General features: G+C 39.5%; 1 protein-coding gene across 3 annotated transcripts in view; it reads right to left on the bottom strand.

Moving 5' to 3' along the window:
* syt7b (synaptotagmin VIIb) overlaps positions 1 to 17,616 on the bottom strand; it is a 133,850-nt gene that overhangs the window by 22,794 nt on the left and 93,440 nt on the right. For 2 of the 3 annotated variants that reach the window (XM_075458634.1, XM_075458786.1), the window contains 2 exons: positions 15,382 to 15,726; positions 10,155 to 10,277 (listed from right to left, as the gene is read on the bottom strand). In XM_075458634.1, the coding sequence (XP_075314749.1) occupies positions 10,155 to 10,277; positions 15,382 to 15,726 (468 nt within the window). The remainder of the gene's footprint in view (positions 1 to 10,154; positions 10,278 to 15,381; positions 15,727 to 17,616) is intronic. The other variant, XM_075458708.1, reaches the window with a different exon arrangement.

Here is a 17,616-nt window from a genome sequence, read left to right as displayed (position 1 = left end):
GGGAAAGTGGATGGACGGGTGAGAACATGAGGGATGAGAGTAACCAGCAAGACCCTGACAGGAGGTGTGTCTCCATAAACATGTTGTATCTGGGTCTTGCTGATCATACAGTAGCCTGAGGAGACCATGAAACACAATATAGGTCCTATGCCTCATGATGGATGAAGCCGGGACTCCAATGTCAGCCCACTCAGCGCTCTCCTCCAGCAGGGACAAATCACTTGGCCATTGCCCCCCCTCACCACGCAGGCTAATATAACTAATGGAGCCATCTACAGAGATGGACTGACTTGATGCTCTTGGAATAGACTACCCCTGCCTTGTTCTTGAAATCTATCCACTGGGTGTAACTGTTTTTGCACATGCATTCAATAAGAGGGAAGTAAAATGACCTAAAGCGAAGTCTTACCTCTTTCAAAACAAGAAACAAAATCAATAAAATTTGATTTTTGACATCAAGAGCTGATCACCATCACTTTCTGTGACACTGCCCTCGCTTTCCTTTCATGGCCTCTCCTAAATCAGCTACCTGCTCGTAGCTACAAGCAGCAACCAGGAAAATGGTGAATGAGCTCCAGACTAGGATCTGACAGATTCTTTAGAAAAGATGCCTAGTTTGTGCTGACCTACATTGCTTTTTCTTTCCAATCATCTTCCCTCCCAGGCCACTGCCGGTCCCAGAGGGTACAATTGGGACCAGTGGCCAGCCTGGAGAGTCATTAGGCGGTTTGACTCTCAGTGATTGCTGGCTAAGGCACACAACTGAAAGAGTCAGATATGCCAGCTGATAAAGGGTGACAACAGCTTCCTGTGTTAGGGTTTGTGGATTTTTTTTTGGACTTTGGATTTGTTTTTTCTTGTCTTTGTTTCTATTTTGTTTTCTTGTTTGGATTCTTGGTGTGTTGAATGATTGGTTTAATTTAGTATTTGTATCTGTTTAGTCATAATTTGTCTGTTTGTTCACAGTTACTCTGTTTTTTTGTGTTTTGAGTGTCTGGTCTTTTCTATGGTTAAATTATTTCTTAGTTCTTTGTTTTACTCTTCTGTGTTCTTAGTTGGTTGTTTCTTTCAACTCTTTGGTGGCTCTCTGTTGTATGTTCTTAGCTGCTTTACACTTGCCTGTATTCAATCTGTCCCAGCTGCTGTTACTCATTGTTACTCGCTGTTACTCGCCACAGTATTTATGCTCCTTGTTTGGTCACAGACTTTGTCAGATCCTTGCTATTACAACCTCTTAGTCAAGCGCCATAGTCTGTTCCTCTGTTTTCTCCCCATGTTTGTTTTTGTAATTCATTTTTTTATTTCTACCAGAATTAGTTAGTGGTTTTCTGGCTTGGATGCACTTGATTTCAACACTTAAATAAAGCTTCCATCGGACTCTTGTTTGCTGTCCTGCGTTTGGGTCCTCGCCTCTCAGCAACTAAACCGTAACATCCTGCTTGATTAATACTGTAATGTGTTGTAATGTGCAATTCGGCGAGTGCATGGCAACACCAACTCTGTCAAGATTAGAACTTTGATTCCCACTCAATCTCATATAAACACAGACTTGATTCAATAACAGCACCCAATGAAGGTACAGCAGACTGGTATGGTTTGAATTTGTTTATCTTCAGCCCCGGATAATAACCAAATAAAACTTTTTCATCGAAGAGCAAATAGCAATTTTAAAGTGTTAAAGTTTAAAGCATCAATTCACAGGGCATTATTTACCCTCCTTTGTTAAGTGTCTGTCGCTGAATGTTGATGATCAAGGCCAACAACTGAATGAAACACAAATAAATATGCACTATTCAGAATATTAACTGACATTTTGAATATAAAGGAACAAAGTGTTCCTCTTCAGTGATTTTAATTTAAAGTTTCTCCCATCTTCCCTCTGGAGTGTTCAGTTTTTCAAACATTTACAGTGACTAGTATTCATCTAAAGATTAGAAATGTTCATCTACACAGGAAGCAATCATATTAGACTGGAGGCCAGAGGTTCGTTTCACGGAGCAGGTTTAGTGAAAACTCTTGAGTTTATTAACCCTGAAATGAGGGAAACTCCGTTTCACAAAGGGAGGTAACTCAACCCCGAGAAAGAGGGGTAACTCTAGCCTGTTTCACAAAGAGAGGTAACTTAACCTTTCGGTCAGTTACCGTAGTAACAGACTCTATAAACCTAACCTGGTCGGGACCAGGTTTTATTCAAGAAACCTCGAGTTTCTCTCTGTCTCCGCCCTCTTTCAGCCACACACGCCATTTGATTTCCTCATTCATTCAGTCAGCAGAGCGAGTTCTTCTACTTCTAGAAGTCCATTAGGCACAGTAGGAGGCGACTTTTTTCACCAACATGTCCTTTTGACAACGATCTGGTTATCAGACCGCGCATTGATGTTTTTGCATTTACAGACAATTATCTTTTTGAGCGGCACCATCAGAATTTTGTTGGGACAGAAGAAAAAAAGACATTAAAGACAAATAAATATTTGTATGAATAGGCTTAAAAAAGATATATAGGCCTATTATATTTTATAAAGGCACTTGTGTCTTTGGGGTGGATTCCCTCCAGGGATTCCCTCAGCCACTGGCCTCCCGTTAGAGGTGGCGGTGCTGGGCACCACCTGTTTTACGGGCATCTGCCTTCTTTCTGTTGGTTGAGTAGAAGTCTGTGTTAGTTTAAATAGGCTTAATTATTTAACAGAACATGATATAGATGAGAAAACATAGTTTATGTGTGTAAAAACAGCATTATGTGGGGGATAAAATAACTGCACAGTCAAATAGCCACTTAATATTTATTTTACAGTGTAAAACATGATCAAAACGAGGAACCTCCATGCCGAGGTCTCACCTGTTTGAACAATGTTTTTATATTTCATCTTAAGCTGCTGCCAAGTGCGCTTCTCCCCCGCGGGGTTGCACCTAAATGAAATAAATGAATGGGTTACCATTCAAGCAGTTTCCCTGTAATATTATTGTGATTGCAAAGGACTACATTTAAACTTACACTTTTGCTGCAGCAGCGGTGTTGCACTTATTTCTAAAAACGTATTGAAACTCGCTGTATGAGCGCATTAAGATTTCCAATTCGAGGTTGGTGAAAAACGTAGCCCCTCCTCTTCCCTGTTGCCATGGTGACTTGTCGAATCGGGGCTCCATTGATGCTGGCTTTTTAAAGTTGTGGCGCACACGCAAAACTCAAGGTGAACTTACTCAGAGTTGATTAAACTCGCTCAAATCAGCGTTTCTGGAACCGAAAACTCAGAGTTTTCTATCTCAGAGTAGATCAACTCAGAGGTCAGGAATAGACTCAGAGTTTGTTGAACCTGCTTTGTGAAACAGACCCCAGGACAGCATCAAGGCTACGACACAGTCGATTTGTCACACAGCTCAAGAACAACAGCCTAATGAAACCTAAAGCAGTGCTTGAGTTAACTATAATCTTATGCCAGACAATTTGTTCCTAAAATGTTTGTCCTCTTAAAGTTGAATTAGCGAGGCTGTCCAATAATGCGAGTGCAGCCATCCTCTAGCTTTTATACTAAGTAACCGCAAGGAAATTAGGGGTGTGCAAAATAATCGTCATGACGATGCATCGCGATTCTAATTTTCGCGATCTACTGCATCGATTCTTGAAGCCAAGTATCGTTTTTTTTGGGGGGGGGGGGGCTTTTTATGCCTTTATTGATAGGACACATGCAATTGTTGCATTTCGCTGCAAGGGATGTTTGCAATATTTATTTTATTTGTTATAGTTTTATAAAGCCTATGCACTTTTTTTTTGTCTGTACTGATCATCCCTATTTTGTTATTTTACGTTTTATAAATCCTATGCACTTTTTGGGATGAGTGTGTCCAGTAATAGTAATATTTGTGTCCAGTAATATTTGTTTTAATGGCAATACCTCCAAAAGTTGTTTCAATAAATACAGTTATGAATTGATTTGCTTTGAGTTATGTATCAATTGAAGACACTATCCAGATCATACACAGTGCATCGCGATGCATCGCAATGATTCAATTATCGTGGTGCATCGTGATAGTATCGCATCGTGGCATGTGAATCGTGATTCGAACCGAAATGTGACTTCTTTGCCAATACCCACCCCTAAAGGAAATAGCCTTTTTTTTTCATATTAAATTATGTCGCCTCTTTTTTTCGTTTCAACCTCATCATATGAAACTTAAATTGCTTTAAAAACATATCTACACATGATCTGAAAAATGCAGGAGGTACTCACAGCACACTGTCAATGCATCTGGGCCCTGGTATTGTTAGAAGACCTGCTGATATGTTTGTAGTCAGAATGTTTCTTTTTCCACCTTTGATGGAGTCTAATTCTAATGGATAACCTTCACACATTTTTTCTATTCTGTACTTTTTTCTGGTATGTTTCCAGAACTGAGACCGCCAAATGAAACATGTTTCAATGTTCAAGGTTTTAGCTCCGTGGAGGACTCAAATGCAGGCAACAAAAAAAGGGGGCAGGCAGATGAGAAAATCAAAAGCCTTTATTAATCCTACAAAATAAGGTGCAGTGAGCCAGAAAGCCCAACAACAATCCAAAACTAATCCATGGAAATAAAGAAACACAATGGATACAAGCCAGAAGTGGATAGCCATGGCTGAAAAATCAACAGATGATCGAGCAAAAAACAGAGATAACTAGGGAGCTTTTTTGGGTGGATTGATTAGATAAGAGGATCCAGGTGAGTCAGTTAGAAACAGGTCTTGATTGGAGGGCTGGATTGAGATGAAGAGTAACTACAGACAAATAGTGTATTGAACAGAAAGCTGACAACAAGAAAACAGCTTTCAGTTTAACTGATGTTTAACTGGCCGTGGCTCAGTGCTTAGAGTCGGTTGGCGGTTCGATTCCCAGTCTCCCCTCTCAAAAGATTCTTGAAACTGACAGCTGGAGGGGTGTCAGTCCACCTCCTTGTCATGGCCGAGGTGCCCTTGAGCAAGGCACCGTACCCCCATGCTCCCCGGGCGCTGTGAATGGCTGTCCACCGCTCCAGGTTGGCATTTGTCTCTATGAATGTGTGACCCTGTGCATGAGTGTGTCAACAGGAGCCAACCTGGATGGGTTAAAAGCGGAGGACAAATTTCGTGTGTATGCATGACAATAAATCTGATCTTAATCTCAAAATTGAAAATTCCAAAAAGACAAAAGGCAGTGATATCCTTTTCTCCAATACTCCAAAAGGGATCCAGCTTCACATTCAGTGAAACCACTCTTTTTGTCTTTGCTGTTGTTTTCATTCCCATGTCTAATAGCTTATCTTTATATGGGAAGGACTGTCAACATACATTCATGGGTAAAGATGGAAGTAGAAATCAGACGTGCATGTGCCAAAAATTTCCTTACGATAAAGATTTATATCAGGCCATGGCTTTTTAAAGAATTTGTATGCACATTTGAGACTTTGAAACTACATTATACATATAGTTTCATACATCTGACCCCAGGATTCACAGAAAGAATTGAAATCATACCAAACACCTCACTTACAGCGAAATTCAAGTGTGCTACTATCCATGGTGATAGCCAGACACAATTAGCTACAGTCCCTTTTTTGACTTCATTTTTCAAATACAGCAAATGATCCATATTTGGTTTGCATGTCCGCTCTCTGAACGCTTGAGTGGACATAACACATTGTTGGCTTGCAGTGAATGGAAACAGGCAGATGTATTCCATATTGGAAAGCATTTCACGTTTTACAGCTTTTACAAACTCAACATTCAGAGTGGAGGTTGTCTGGGGCCAGCAAACTCCTTTGGGTTTATTTATCTCTATGTGTGGTGAATCTCTGAGCTCATTAAGATGCAGCTCGGCCATGCTACAGTAGCTTTCTGAGATGATAATAACACATACAGCCTCTGAGCGTCCATCATTGTTGTCTGCAGGTGGGTGATTACGTCCAGTCCACCACAGGGTTTTAGGCTGGTCTACCACAGTTACTCAAAGTGACTTACATAACATGAAGTAAACCATAAAAGATCCAAGAACTTTTTTCTGCAGATTACAGGACAGAAAGAATTCAAATACGGATTTTGACATTAATGGTCAACTCTTACCACAGCTGCATTTGTGTTTTAAGCAATAGGATTGATCTTTATCAGGGAATGTCTTGCTTACTCCAGCAAATACAAGAACATGGACGTAAAAAAAGTCAAGGAGCTAAATTGGCCTCTTTAAAGTCCAGTTAGTTACCGAATAAATTTGGTATGAAATAAGACAAAAAACATGATAAAAGAATATTGTTTAAACATCGTGGTAATGGCACTGTATTCAAATTGAGCATCTACAGTTCAAGAAACAATAACATTTCAAAGTTTCAACAAATTTCTCCTTGTACCATTTTCAGTTAAATAGAAGGTTAAAATGATTTACAAGATATTGACTTTGTTCCTTGATTGCGTTTTACTTTTTGGAAATTAGGTTGCAAGTGAGTCACAGTAACATCTCAGAAAGCTTCTAAAAAGTGCTAGAAGTGCTCATCATGGCTGCGGCAATATGCTGCCTCAGTGCACAAGCTATTTATCTCTTTATGGATGGAAGCTTATTTTAAGGAAAAAATATGGAATTGACATGATTCGTGCCAATAATTTACTTTACTGCTGAGATGTCGATTAGCGACTGTATCATGAAAACGCAATAAAGTTGCAATAATATGCTCTTATTAACGATGGATTAAATGACTTGGCGTGATGTGAAACAGATCGCTCATGCTAATGAACTGAAAATTTATCACCAACTGTGCTGTTCACCTTAGTTCTATAGAGATTTTAACTCTCTATTACACTCTAGTGGCTTTCCAGCCCACACATCCAGTGTTTCGTGTCAGTCCCACTGCTTTCGTCAACCTTGTTTCCAGCAGCAACAAGCACCAACTGGCAGAGAGTAAGCAGCAAGATAGTGAACATGCTGGAATATTGAGTTAGTAAATAGTAAAAAGTCAATTCTTTTGGAGTGGATGGACAGTTAGCCAATTTATGATCATTTTAGTTTCTGTCAGTTGTTGTGTGATTCACTTTTATCATAACGACACTTCTTCTACTGTCCTTGTTCATGAACAATTATGGATACACAGCACAAACTGTCCTGTTATTTCTCTTTTATCAGATTTGTTATCTGTTGTTCGAGCTGGATTTGATTCAATTTATAAACCAACAGAGTTTTAAACCTCTAGCGTTGTGTGAATTTTTGTCCCATAGCAAATCTTTCTAGAAAGCTGAGAGCAATGATTTCCCTTTCTTTCTGTCTCTCTTTCACTGTCTGACAGCTTCTCGTTCTGTCACATATAATCTTGGCGAGATCATCCCGTTGCATCGCACTGGTCTGCTGGGCTCCATGAAAATGGCCGGGAGCAAGGCGGCAGACAGACGCAGGGGGCTTATGAGGTAACTACAGAGGCAAAGGGATGAGAGAGACTGACAGAGATGATGATGGAGAGCTGTTATTAAATGTGGAAGGACACTAGTCAACTTGGCTCATGTGAGCCCTCTGGGTAAAGCCTAGCTGGCCAGCTCTGATTAGAGTTAAAAGACCACCAGGGAGTGAGAAAGAGCAGGGGAGAGCATGATTTGGGGACAAGAAGGTCCTCATCTTGTATCCAACTCTGAAATGTTTGAATTAATTTTCAAAAGCATGAAAATGATCATTATTGTTGCAATAACACCAGAAGAAAGAGACATCTGTCATGTCCTTTTCAAAGGCAGGCTTCTATTTTTCATGTACCACAAATTCACAGATGACCTAGTTAAAACAGCTCACTTCGGTGCAATGCAGAGATTTTTTTTCTTTTAGACTTTAAAAAAATAAATCAATAGAATTACAAATCTCACAAAGAAACAACAACAGAAATATAAAAAGGGGGAAAAGAAATGTAGTAATGTATACACAGCTGCTTACAATAAACTACACCCAGGTTTACCCTCGACCCAACAGAGTCAAAGCAGTGGGCTAAGCACTTTATCCCTCAAACACTGATGTGATAAGAGGGCAGCCTGTTCAGTTCTTTGTTCACCAGCTGAGAGACTGTGCTAGTCTCGGAAGGCTGCTGTGAGATCCCTGGTAGATCAGAGTGGTTAGCATATTTTTAGACGTGTGTTTCATGTGAGGAGTCTTGCCTCTAAATAATGAGGGTGCTCTTCTCCTGTGCCTGCGATTCAAAGATCAAAACTGCAGTGAAGAGCTGCAGACAAGCAGACTTTCAAAGGCCTGGGTGAAGACCGCAGAGGACAGGGAAGCCAAAACGGGAAATTGGTGAGAGAACGTAGTGATATGCAAAATAGAAAATAGAGAAAACATCAAGGTGAGCAAAAGAGAGGAATAAAGGGCAAGGCAGAGAGGTTTATAGTTTAGTGCTGGTAGTCATTGAACAACCTAATAATTGAAGGTAGAGAAAGCCAACTACTTTAACAGTATTACGTAAGGACATACTGCACTACTGAAATGACTAAGGTCAAATTCTTTGTATTGCTTCTGGGAATGAAACCAAAGGAGGAGTTTCATTTGAATGCCTACACTATGGTAAAACTTTACTTTAAGTACTGAAGTGAGGATGCCATGTAAAGTTTTGATTAATTAACAAGCAAATCGTAATCTGTAAATCAAATCTCCTTCATTATGTTTCAAGCAGCACCAGCTTTCCTCAATTTACTTGTCCAGATTTTCAGGGTACTTCCTTTAAGTAACCCCAGACTGACTGCATGCTGTTAAGATCAGACCTTTGTGGGGGCCCAACCATTTGTTGCAGGCCACCCAATTGTTCTTGCTACTATATGACTTGGGCTGTATGTTTGGGCAGGTTATCCTTTAGCAGAATACATGTGAAACAGATTGCCTCCCAGTGGGTACTCCACATCAGCATTGGATAACACACAATCCATTTCTTATTTGCCTATAGTGCATTTGTTTTGACTAAACATATTAAAAGTTAATTAATTTGATTTCCTTATCAGGATAATCTTGCTCACAGACCAAACTTTAACACATAACAGATAAAAGATAAAGACAGATGTGAGAAAATGCAGGAAGTCACTCGGGCAATGCAGTTGGCAAAGAAAAATGTTGCTATTATAAGTTTGTAGAAACCATGGATGCATGTGATAGCCATGTAATAACAGTAGAGTTGAGCTGACTGTCTGTTCTAGCTACAGAAAACCAGTTTGTTTTTGGTTGGCACACCAGTTCTGTTAAGCAGCCAAATGTCCAATCATTTAGTAGCAAATAGACACATTCAAACTTCGATTATTTGTTTTCAGGGCGTAGCACACGCACACTTGTGAGGGCAGTTTTGTCTCGAATCCTGTTTGGATTCAAATGGCTGTCGAATCTCAGTCGGAGCTGACTAGGTTGACTTCAGAGGGTTGGGCTGTCTTAGAGATAACACTCTGGAGTCTTAAAGTCAAGGGCAATGGTGATGTTAATATGAGTTTCTCTTCTTTCTTTATTTTGTCATAATCTTAAAATATTTCCAAACTACTAAAAACTTTTGGGAACTCACCAGATTCCTTCTTTTTACGTATAATACATAAATCCTGCTCAATGTTTTTTTTCACAGCAGTGTTATGAATAGAATTATTAGCTTTTTAGTCAAGATGAACTATTTTTCTGTGAGTAACTTGAAATTACACTACTACTATTACATAATTCTCCACAACAAAACCAATCAGCCACAATATTAAAACCATTGGTGAGAAGTGAATATCGTGGATACAATTTTTTTTAAATTAAATGTTCTGCTAGGTAACATCGAGTTCTGGCCTTCTTGGCGTATACTCACTTTGAACCATAGTGAACCTTGTTTCAGACCAAGCACACCCACCATAGCACTGACACACCTTTACAGCACCAGCCTCCCCTTGCACAACAATGCAACTTTCAACAGCAAAAAAAAAACAAAGCTTTAAAAACACAACAGATTCCCAGGATCCTAATCTGATCAAACTTCCATGGGATGCAGGTCCCAGTCTGCTACTCACAGAGCCCAAGAGACACACCAAGAGGTTTCAGGTTTATCGGATTAGAGGTTGATCCGTTAAGTGAGGAGGGGTGGGTGTTTGGGGGATGACAAACAGTTTCCTCAGCTACTCCATATCTTATATGTATAACTGACCACTTTCCTCACAATTCTCTCTCTTTTTCTCTCATTACCTTTTGTCTGGTGTGGTTTCATTTTCTTTGCTTGCCGGTGCTTCCTGAAGATCTGGGAGATTGGCAAAGTCATCCTGTTCAGCCAGCCCGATTGCTAGAGACAGAACAACCATCTTCCCTTCACTGGACACACAGACAAACACAAGACCACACAGGTACAGCATGTGGACAGATGCACACAGGGACACACATATTCCGACGATTAAACACACATACAGGCAGGGACGGAACCGCAGCAACACAACCAGCACACATTCATTTCATGTACAAAGAGAAAGTGGGAGAGAGGTGGTAGACTGTTGTGAGGACACGACAGTGTTTCATTTTTACAGATTCATCTTAACATACTTACAATGCATCTCACTCAAACCTGCATAATTTCTTGCAATTGTCTATGCAAGGTAATTAACATCATATTCTCATAGCCAGTTTAATTCAAATATCAATAACAGCTGGAAAATACTGGGTTTATTCTATGTGTGGGGCCAACACCTCTATAAACTATCATCAGATTTTCTTTGGAGGTGCATATTTCAACACTAACATACATTCTGTGACCATCAAAAGTAAAAGGTGATCAAGAAACACTATCACCATTACCAGAGCTGTCTTTTACACAACTAAGTAATGTTTTCTCTTTTCTTGAGTTTGAAAATGAGATTGCACGAGGAAAAAAGAAGTCACCAGAAGCAGTTTTTTCACTGACATTCTCCTACCAGTATTTCAAAGCTGTGCTATTAAAAGCCACATAACCTTTAAAATAGGACAAAGTTTTGTTCACAGATTTAAACAATGAAAAGTGCCTGTGATTGCTCAGCGTATTGTATGCTGTAGCATTAGGTGGAACCGTTTCTTCTGGAGTAAAAGATATTACTCAGGTGGCAATTTATTTGTCACACACTTATTCTTTAGAGCTTCAACACTGACATTATGTTGTGGGGACTGAAGCAGAGAACCCCATGTATTTCTATTATTTAGTGGTTTGTTGCAGTTTGTGTATCACAAAGGATGATACCAGTGATATTCAGTCAGGGCCAACCATTGACATGAAACCTGTTAGAAACTCCATAAGCCGCTTTTTCTTGAAGTGTGATTAATCATTAAAGTGTGTCCTGTTTTATAATGGCTCAGTAACCAGTGTGTGTTCCCTTTTCAGTCCACTGGAGTTACTGTGTGGTAGTCATGTTTGAATTACATTGAGCATCCTAAGAAGACCTGTTGTGAACTACTTATACCTCAATGTGTCGCTTTGAACAAAAATAGTTGAAATAGAAAAGCAAAACCCCAAAAAGTGTATGGTTCAAGAGAACAATAGAAGCAAGTGAAATGATACGCAAAACAGAAACAATAAAGAGCAAAAGAAAACCATGGAAATTGAGTTGTTCTTTACTAAAACAGCATCAAAGAACCATAAAAAGTTGCCTGCAGTCATTCAAATGACCTTTTACTTGCTGCACCATGAATTTAAGGGACCATCCAAACAGTGGCCTTGGCAAATGAATATTTTCCCACAACTAATATTGTAAGTAACAGTCACAAACGACAACCCACATTGAGACACATGTTGTGTGCTATTCTTGCTTCTATAATTTCTTTGGTGTCTCTGCCATATTCTAATATAATCCATACAGTCTCTCACATACTCATTCCATCATTACAACAAGTCTTTATCCAGACACTCTTTAAATTCCTTAACACTAATTTCATTTACCTAAATGACATTTTTAGAAGTTTCTTTACATGTAAATGATCCATTTACTATCTCAAAATGCCTTATATACAAGTCTACATCTACAATCTATGAATGTAAAAGTTAGCCCCTCCCTCTACTGCCCCACCACTCCACATTAAAAGTGTGCCTGTAAATTAAATTAGTGTCTTATTTGTAAATCAAGAGATCACAAAACAAATCAAAGGTTTCTTTTTAGTGGATTAACACCTCTTGGGAGGATTTGCATCTCATCAGATGGTGTAAATATTTTTCTTTTCACTTCAACCTCATGCTTTGCGCAAGTTCTTCTGCTTTGCTCATCAGTGTAACTCTATACTGCTGTATTATCTGTAATTGGTGTTTCATTTCAGCTCAATGTGTGAGTATATGCTGCTGCTGATATGTGGCAGCTATGGCAGTCAACAAATGTTTTACATCTCAGGGAGATGTCAGAAACAGTTTTTGTAACATCTACCTCACGTTTAGAAATACGCAACTACGCTGAAATGCTAGATAGCATGTAGTTTGAGTCGCAGCTGAGAGGTGTGTCACACAGCTGGTGTGAATGCCCTGATATGTTAACATGGGAGCCAAAATGCAAATTATGTTGTTCACAATGTGCACCCCATACTCCCAGGACAGATGGCCTTATACTTTTGGCACCTAGAAGAGTTAGAGCCATTCTATAAGGAGACAGGATCAATCCTTGAGTTTTGTTGTGTGTGAAACGGTGGCTGTTTGAATCTATGATTTTTTTGTCACTGGTTCACTGCAGTTACACAGTGGAAATGCAAAGCTATGATGGAGGTGCTTGTTTCACTCATAATGTGTCTTCTAGTATATAAAAAAACACTAAATAGACATGTGCCAGGGTACAGAGGGAGTATTACTGAAGGCGGTAAAAGTTTTTATCTAATTATTCTTTTACTCTAGGAATTAGTTTCCAACTAACTTGCTTTTTATTTGCAGTGCTTCAGAAACTGTGATGTGAGACAAAAATTAATAAGAAAGAAAAATCAAAACTTATTTCAAATTGTAAATATCTAAATCCTCCAGTGATGAACCAAACAGTATGGCAGAAATGAATACACAATGAACTGAGCACAGAAGAGGTATGAGTAAATATCAAGAGGATCAAAAGATTTGACGAAGTAAATCTTGTCATCGTCTTTTGATTTTTTTTCTCCTTATTTTCTTCAGATCTTCTTCCTTTCATCTCGGTGAATATCACATTTTCCCATCCATGTGCTTTTTATGGTGCATTTCTTCCCTAACAAGACCCAGTTTGTAGAGGCAATATTGACAACAAGATGAACACATTAGCGCTCAAGAGACAGGAGCCCACCGGGGATATGTAAACAGCAACAACATGACGCTCATCGATGAGCTCAACGGATTTGTATAGATGACGGAAAAAGACGCAGGCACTCCAGCTGAAATCATTACCACCTACAGCAGGTCTATTGATCTGAAATGAAGGTGAGGTGGCACAGGATGCAAGTGGAAGTGACGCTGCTGCATTTAGCTGTTCATTTCCCACTGATCACAAATGCATGATATTCCCCTTCCCCTTAGTGTCAACAACTGATGTGTCTGGTCCTGGGAGATTCATAAAGATAGCGACTATTGGTGATGCCACCTCCCTATATATGTGCCTAGCCTTACTTTAATGACGATTTACACAGGCAGGGAGGCCACTGGCCTGCAGACAATGTTAATGGGAAGACAGTACGAAAGTGAAGAGCTATGGTTATGAATGTGTGTGAGAGTGTGTGCTTATGGTCAAGAGGGGAGGAAGGTGTGAGGCTGCTTTGTTGAGCACATCATCTATAATCTATCATTCAAGTCAAACAGAGGAGGGGAGCTCTCTGCACTCGGTAACTCAAACAATCAGAGGCCTTTACACACCAGCAGCTCTCCTATACAGTAGATTGTAAAATAGTTTGTGTCAGAAAACTTGTGATGAGGGTGACAAACTGTGTCTTTGTAACTGGTACTGGCAAACTTAATCGCAGATATGTTAGCATGAGATTGCATGCATTGGGGTAAACATGACGCAAACCATTGTGATATATAAATTTGATTGGTGCAGTGTTTGGTGTAATAACCCCCTTTCAGACATGCGCTGCTTTCCATTGATCTGGGGGAAACTCCTGGGGTAATTGTATTGTTGGTAACATAATGCGTATCACTTTCAACTTACTGTTATTTCATGTGAAATCCTGTGCAGTGTAGGTTAAAATACTTTTTTTTTTTTTTTTAAATCTAAAAAACAATCTAATTTTGAAATCAGAGCTTCAACTCCTCTCTCTGTTGTGTGTCTGATTACATGTCACCATTTTCCGCTGGCAAAATTTTTATATGAAAAAAATATAGCTTAATTACAAATGGAGTGACAAATCTTTCCATTCGCCCCTTCTCATCTCAGATATTGCGATAATGGTGATGAAGTCTCGATTTGATAACAAATACGCTGATACTGCCGATGCAATTACATGCTAAAGAGTATAACACTGAATGTTCAGTTAATTTAAAAATTTATAAAAGTTACATTTTCAGCTGCCTTCATCCACAAACCGAGCATTTGGCATGATGACATGAAATGTTATGGCAATACGACATGTTAGAAAACTCTGTGACCCTATAAACAATTTTGTATTTGCATTTCCTGTCTAAGCAGATGGTCTTTCTCTCAAAAGTGATAAACACATTGATACTGTTACTGAATAACTCACGAGTTTAGAAACCCCCTTTTTCCAAACTTACATGAGGAGAGCTACAAGATCTTTTTTTTCTTTCCAAAGGAGCCTTCCTTGGTGCATGACAGTTAACATAGGTCTCTATCTGCAGCTGAATGTGAGACATGTGCAACAGTCTAAAAAGTGCAACAATGATATATAGAGATATTCAATTACTTATAGCCATAAGTAAACAACCACAAAAACTATAGACAAAAACTATAGAAATGAAAGACTTGATCAGACACTTAAAACATCTTCATCCTGTAGAACGTGTCAAATTCAGTTTACTGAATGTGGACTACTGATTCAACCTGACTGATGGCCCATTTAGAAGAGCATTCTTAGATTTTTTTCTTAAAATCACCTTGGCTACAGGAGACGAGAATCTTCCTGGTTACAAACAACATGCTGCTACATGTCTATACACACTTATCTAATACATTTTTGATACCTTCTGTACATTTTGCAGGTACATGAGTACATTTTCCCATAAGAAACTTTTACTGCTGCTAACATTAAAACATTTCAACTTTAACTTACGCACTAGCTCTAATAACTTCCTCCAACAGTAACAGAAACAGCCCAAAACGTACAAAACATTTGAATTGACATCTTTTTTAAGCCGTTTAAACAAAAACTGAAGATGGAATTTTTAGCAGGATTTTTTTTACTGCAGTGAGATGCACAAATTTTAGGTAAATAGTAAAGTAGTAAAGCGCATTCCCTCATCATGCACATTTATATCTTGCAGAGCAGAAAACTTCATGACACTTACAAGAACGACTTGACGTCCAGACCTCTGTTGCGGATCTGCTCCATCATATGGTCCCAGCTGCCAGGATTTGACCGTGATCGTCCGGCCCCAACTCCTCGACACCGGGAAGCTCCAGCCGGACTCCCCCGGACCCCCCGCGGGCCCCCACGGCCCCCGCCGCCTGGACCCGTGTGTAGCTGGCCCAGGCTCTGTGAAGTGACCGGGGGGTCGTTGGGACCCGGGGGGGGCTGGTGAGTGAGGGGCTGTTGGAGGCTCTGCTGCCGGACCAGGGGTCGAGGGCGCGCCACAGCTGAGGACGGGATGTGCTCCAGGGTGGAGGCAGATGAGAGGGAGGTGTCCCCAAAACTGAGGGGATACGTAGGAGCATAGATGAAGAAGATGGATACAACAAGGTAGATATTAGAGTTAGAGATGATGTGCATTACAGGCCAGGTAGTTATGATATGAAAGTATAACAGACGAAAGTTGAAATAAAATCAGTAGCACACTTCTATGTTGATATCAAAAGGAAGTTGGTGAGGATAAAAATGGCAGAGCCATATGTAAATACAGCACTGATTGAAATGTCAGAACACAATGTTTGCAGTGAGACTTCAAGAAAAGGACAAACAACAAGGGAAAGGAGAGAGAAAGAACAGAGTTGTCAAAAAGCTTTGAGGACTGTCAAACATGTGGATGATAACAGCTGTGTGAAAGTGTATGAATGTCTGAGTAACCCTGCAAAACAAATCTCTGCTGGAATGAAGTATAAGTATCACTATCACTTAAGCTGGGTCTCCATCTTCAGCACTATTTTGTTTCTGTATGTTATCTTTCTTCCTAATTAACTCTGACCTCCTTCTACCTTTTTGCCTGCTTCCATCAATTTTTCATTAAGGTCTTTTTTGTGCTCAGTTTTCCCTTTCCACTCCTCCTTTTACCTTTGTGCTTCTGAAGTCAGCTTTCTATATCTCCCCTGTCAATTAATCTTTTCCCCACATCATTCCTAACATCACTCCATCTCCACGCCACCTTCAATCACTGCACTTTAAATCTGCTCTCTAATTATTGGTGTGGTTCTCTTACAGTCCTGTAAAACTGCTTCAACCCTTATCCTCCCCTCAATCACTGCCCTGCCTGATGACTGTAAGCTTGTGCTAAACAGCTCTGTCTGGAGCTAATGCTGTGAGGGAGGATTTACTGCCTGGACTTGATATGTGTTAGCTGAGCTCTTCGATATTAACTCTGCTCTAACTCTGTTGGAGAGCTGGGACACAAGGACTCGGAAACATGCATCCATCTATCTCTCTCTCTCTCTCTATCACTCCAATTTTTTTAATACATTCTAAAATCATTTAATTATCTATTCATTTATTTATTGGTTTTTATATTTGATAGCCAGGTGAACTTAAATTTGGAGCTGGCTCAATTAATCTTCTTGCATAAACAAAATATTGGTTTGAATTAATCTAAAAAAAAGTTCTAGCGTGTATGTTTAGAAGATCTGTTGTCAGAGATGCAATATAACATGCAATGTAATAAATTCACCAAGAAACATCCCTGAATCCTACAGACTGCTCCTTCAAAGGCACCTACAAACTGTGAGCATTTAGCAATGTTATCTAAAATCTAATCATCTTGGGTCAACTGCACTGAAGCTTTCCATGCTTGCAAATATAATCGGTCTACAGCCCCTTTAAGAAGTGCTGTAGGGGTGCAGATATTGCCGATTCTCCTGCAGTCTCTCCTTGCAACCATGAATTGGGCTTCAGTGGACAGGCTGCACAGATCATGCAAACAAGGCTTCAGCTGTTTTCCTCTTTGTTGAAATGCAAAACAGTAGTTTTTCTACTTCATTTGTCACCATTGTAAAAGTCCACCTTTCGATCAAGTCATCTTTCAACTGGTGCAGTCCAAAATTACACAGTGTGCACATGGCTTAAGAAGCTATACTAAACACAGTTATAGTTTGGTAAATACTCTGTCATTTGCTCTAATTATTTGAAATTCAGTGAATGGATTAAGGCATTCATGTTATGTAATTTCTGTTTCCGTAATGAAACACACTTTAGAGAGTGCTATAAACAGTTTGTTTCACTTGTGAAAAAAAGTTTTTACTTCACACAATGTTCCTGAGGTAAAATCAGACAAAGACACGTGAAAAGTTAGTCAAAGAGAGGGAAAATGCAAGAAAACGCAACAACAAATCCATTAAAAGAGATCATTGTTATATGAACATCTGAGCACACAAACTAA

This window comes from Odontesthes bonariensis, chromosome 1 (assembly GCF_027942865.1).
Source record: "Odontesthes bonariensis isolate fOdoBon6 chromosome 1, fOdoBon6.hap1, whole genome shotgun sequence".
Taxonomy (NCBI): domain Eukaryota; kingdom Metazoa; phylum Chordata; class Actinopteri; order Atheriniformes; family Atherinopsidae; genus Odontesthes; species Odontesthes bonariensis.
This window is presented reverse-complemented; position numbering and strand designations above follow the sequence as displayed.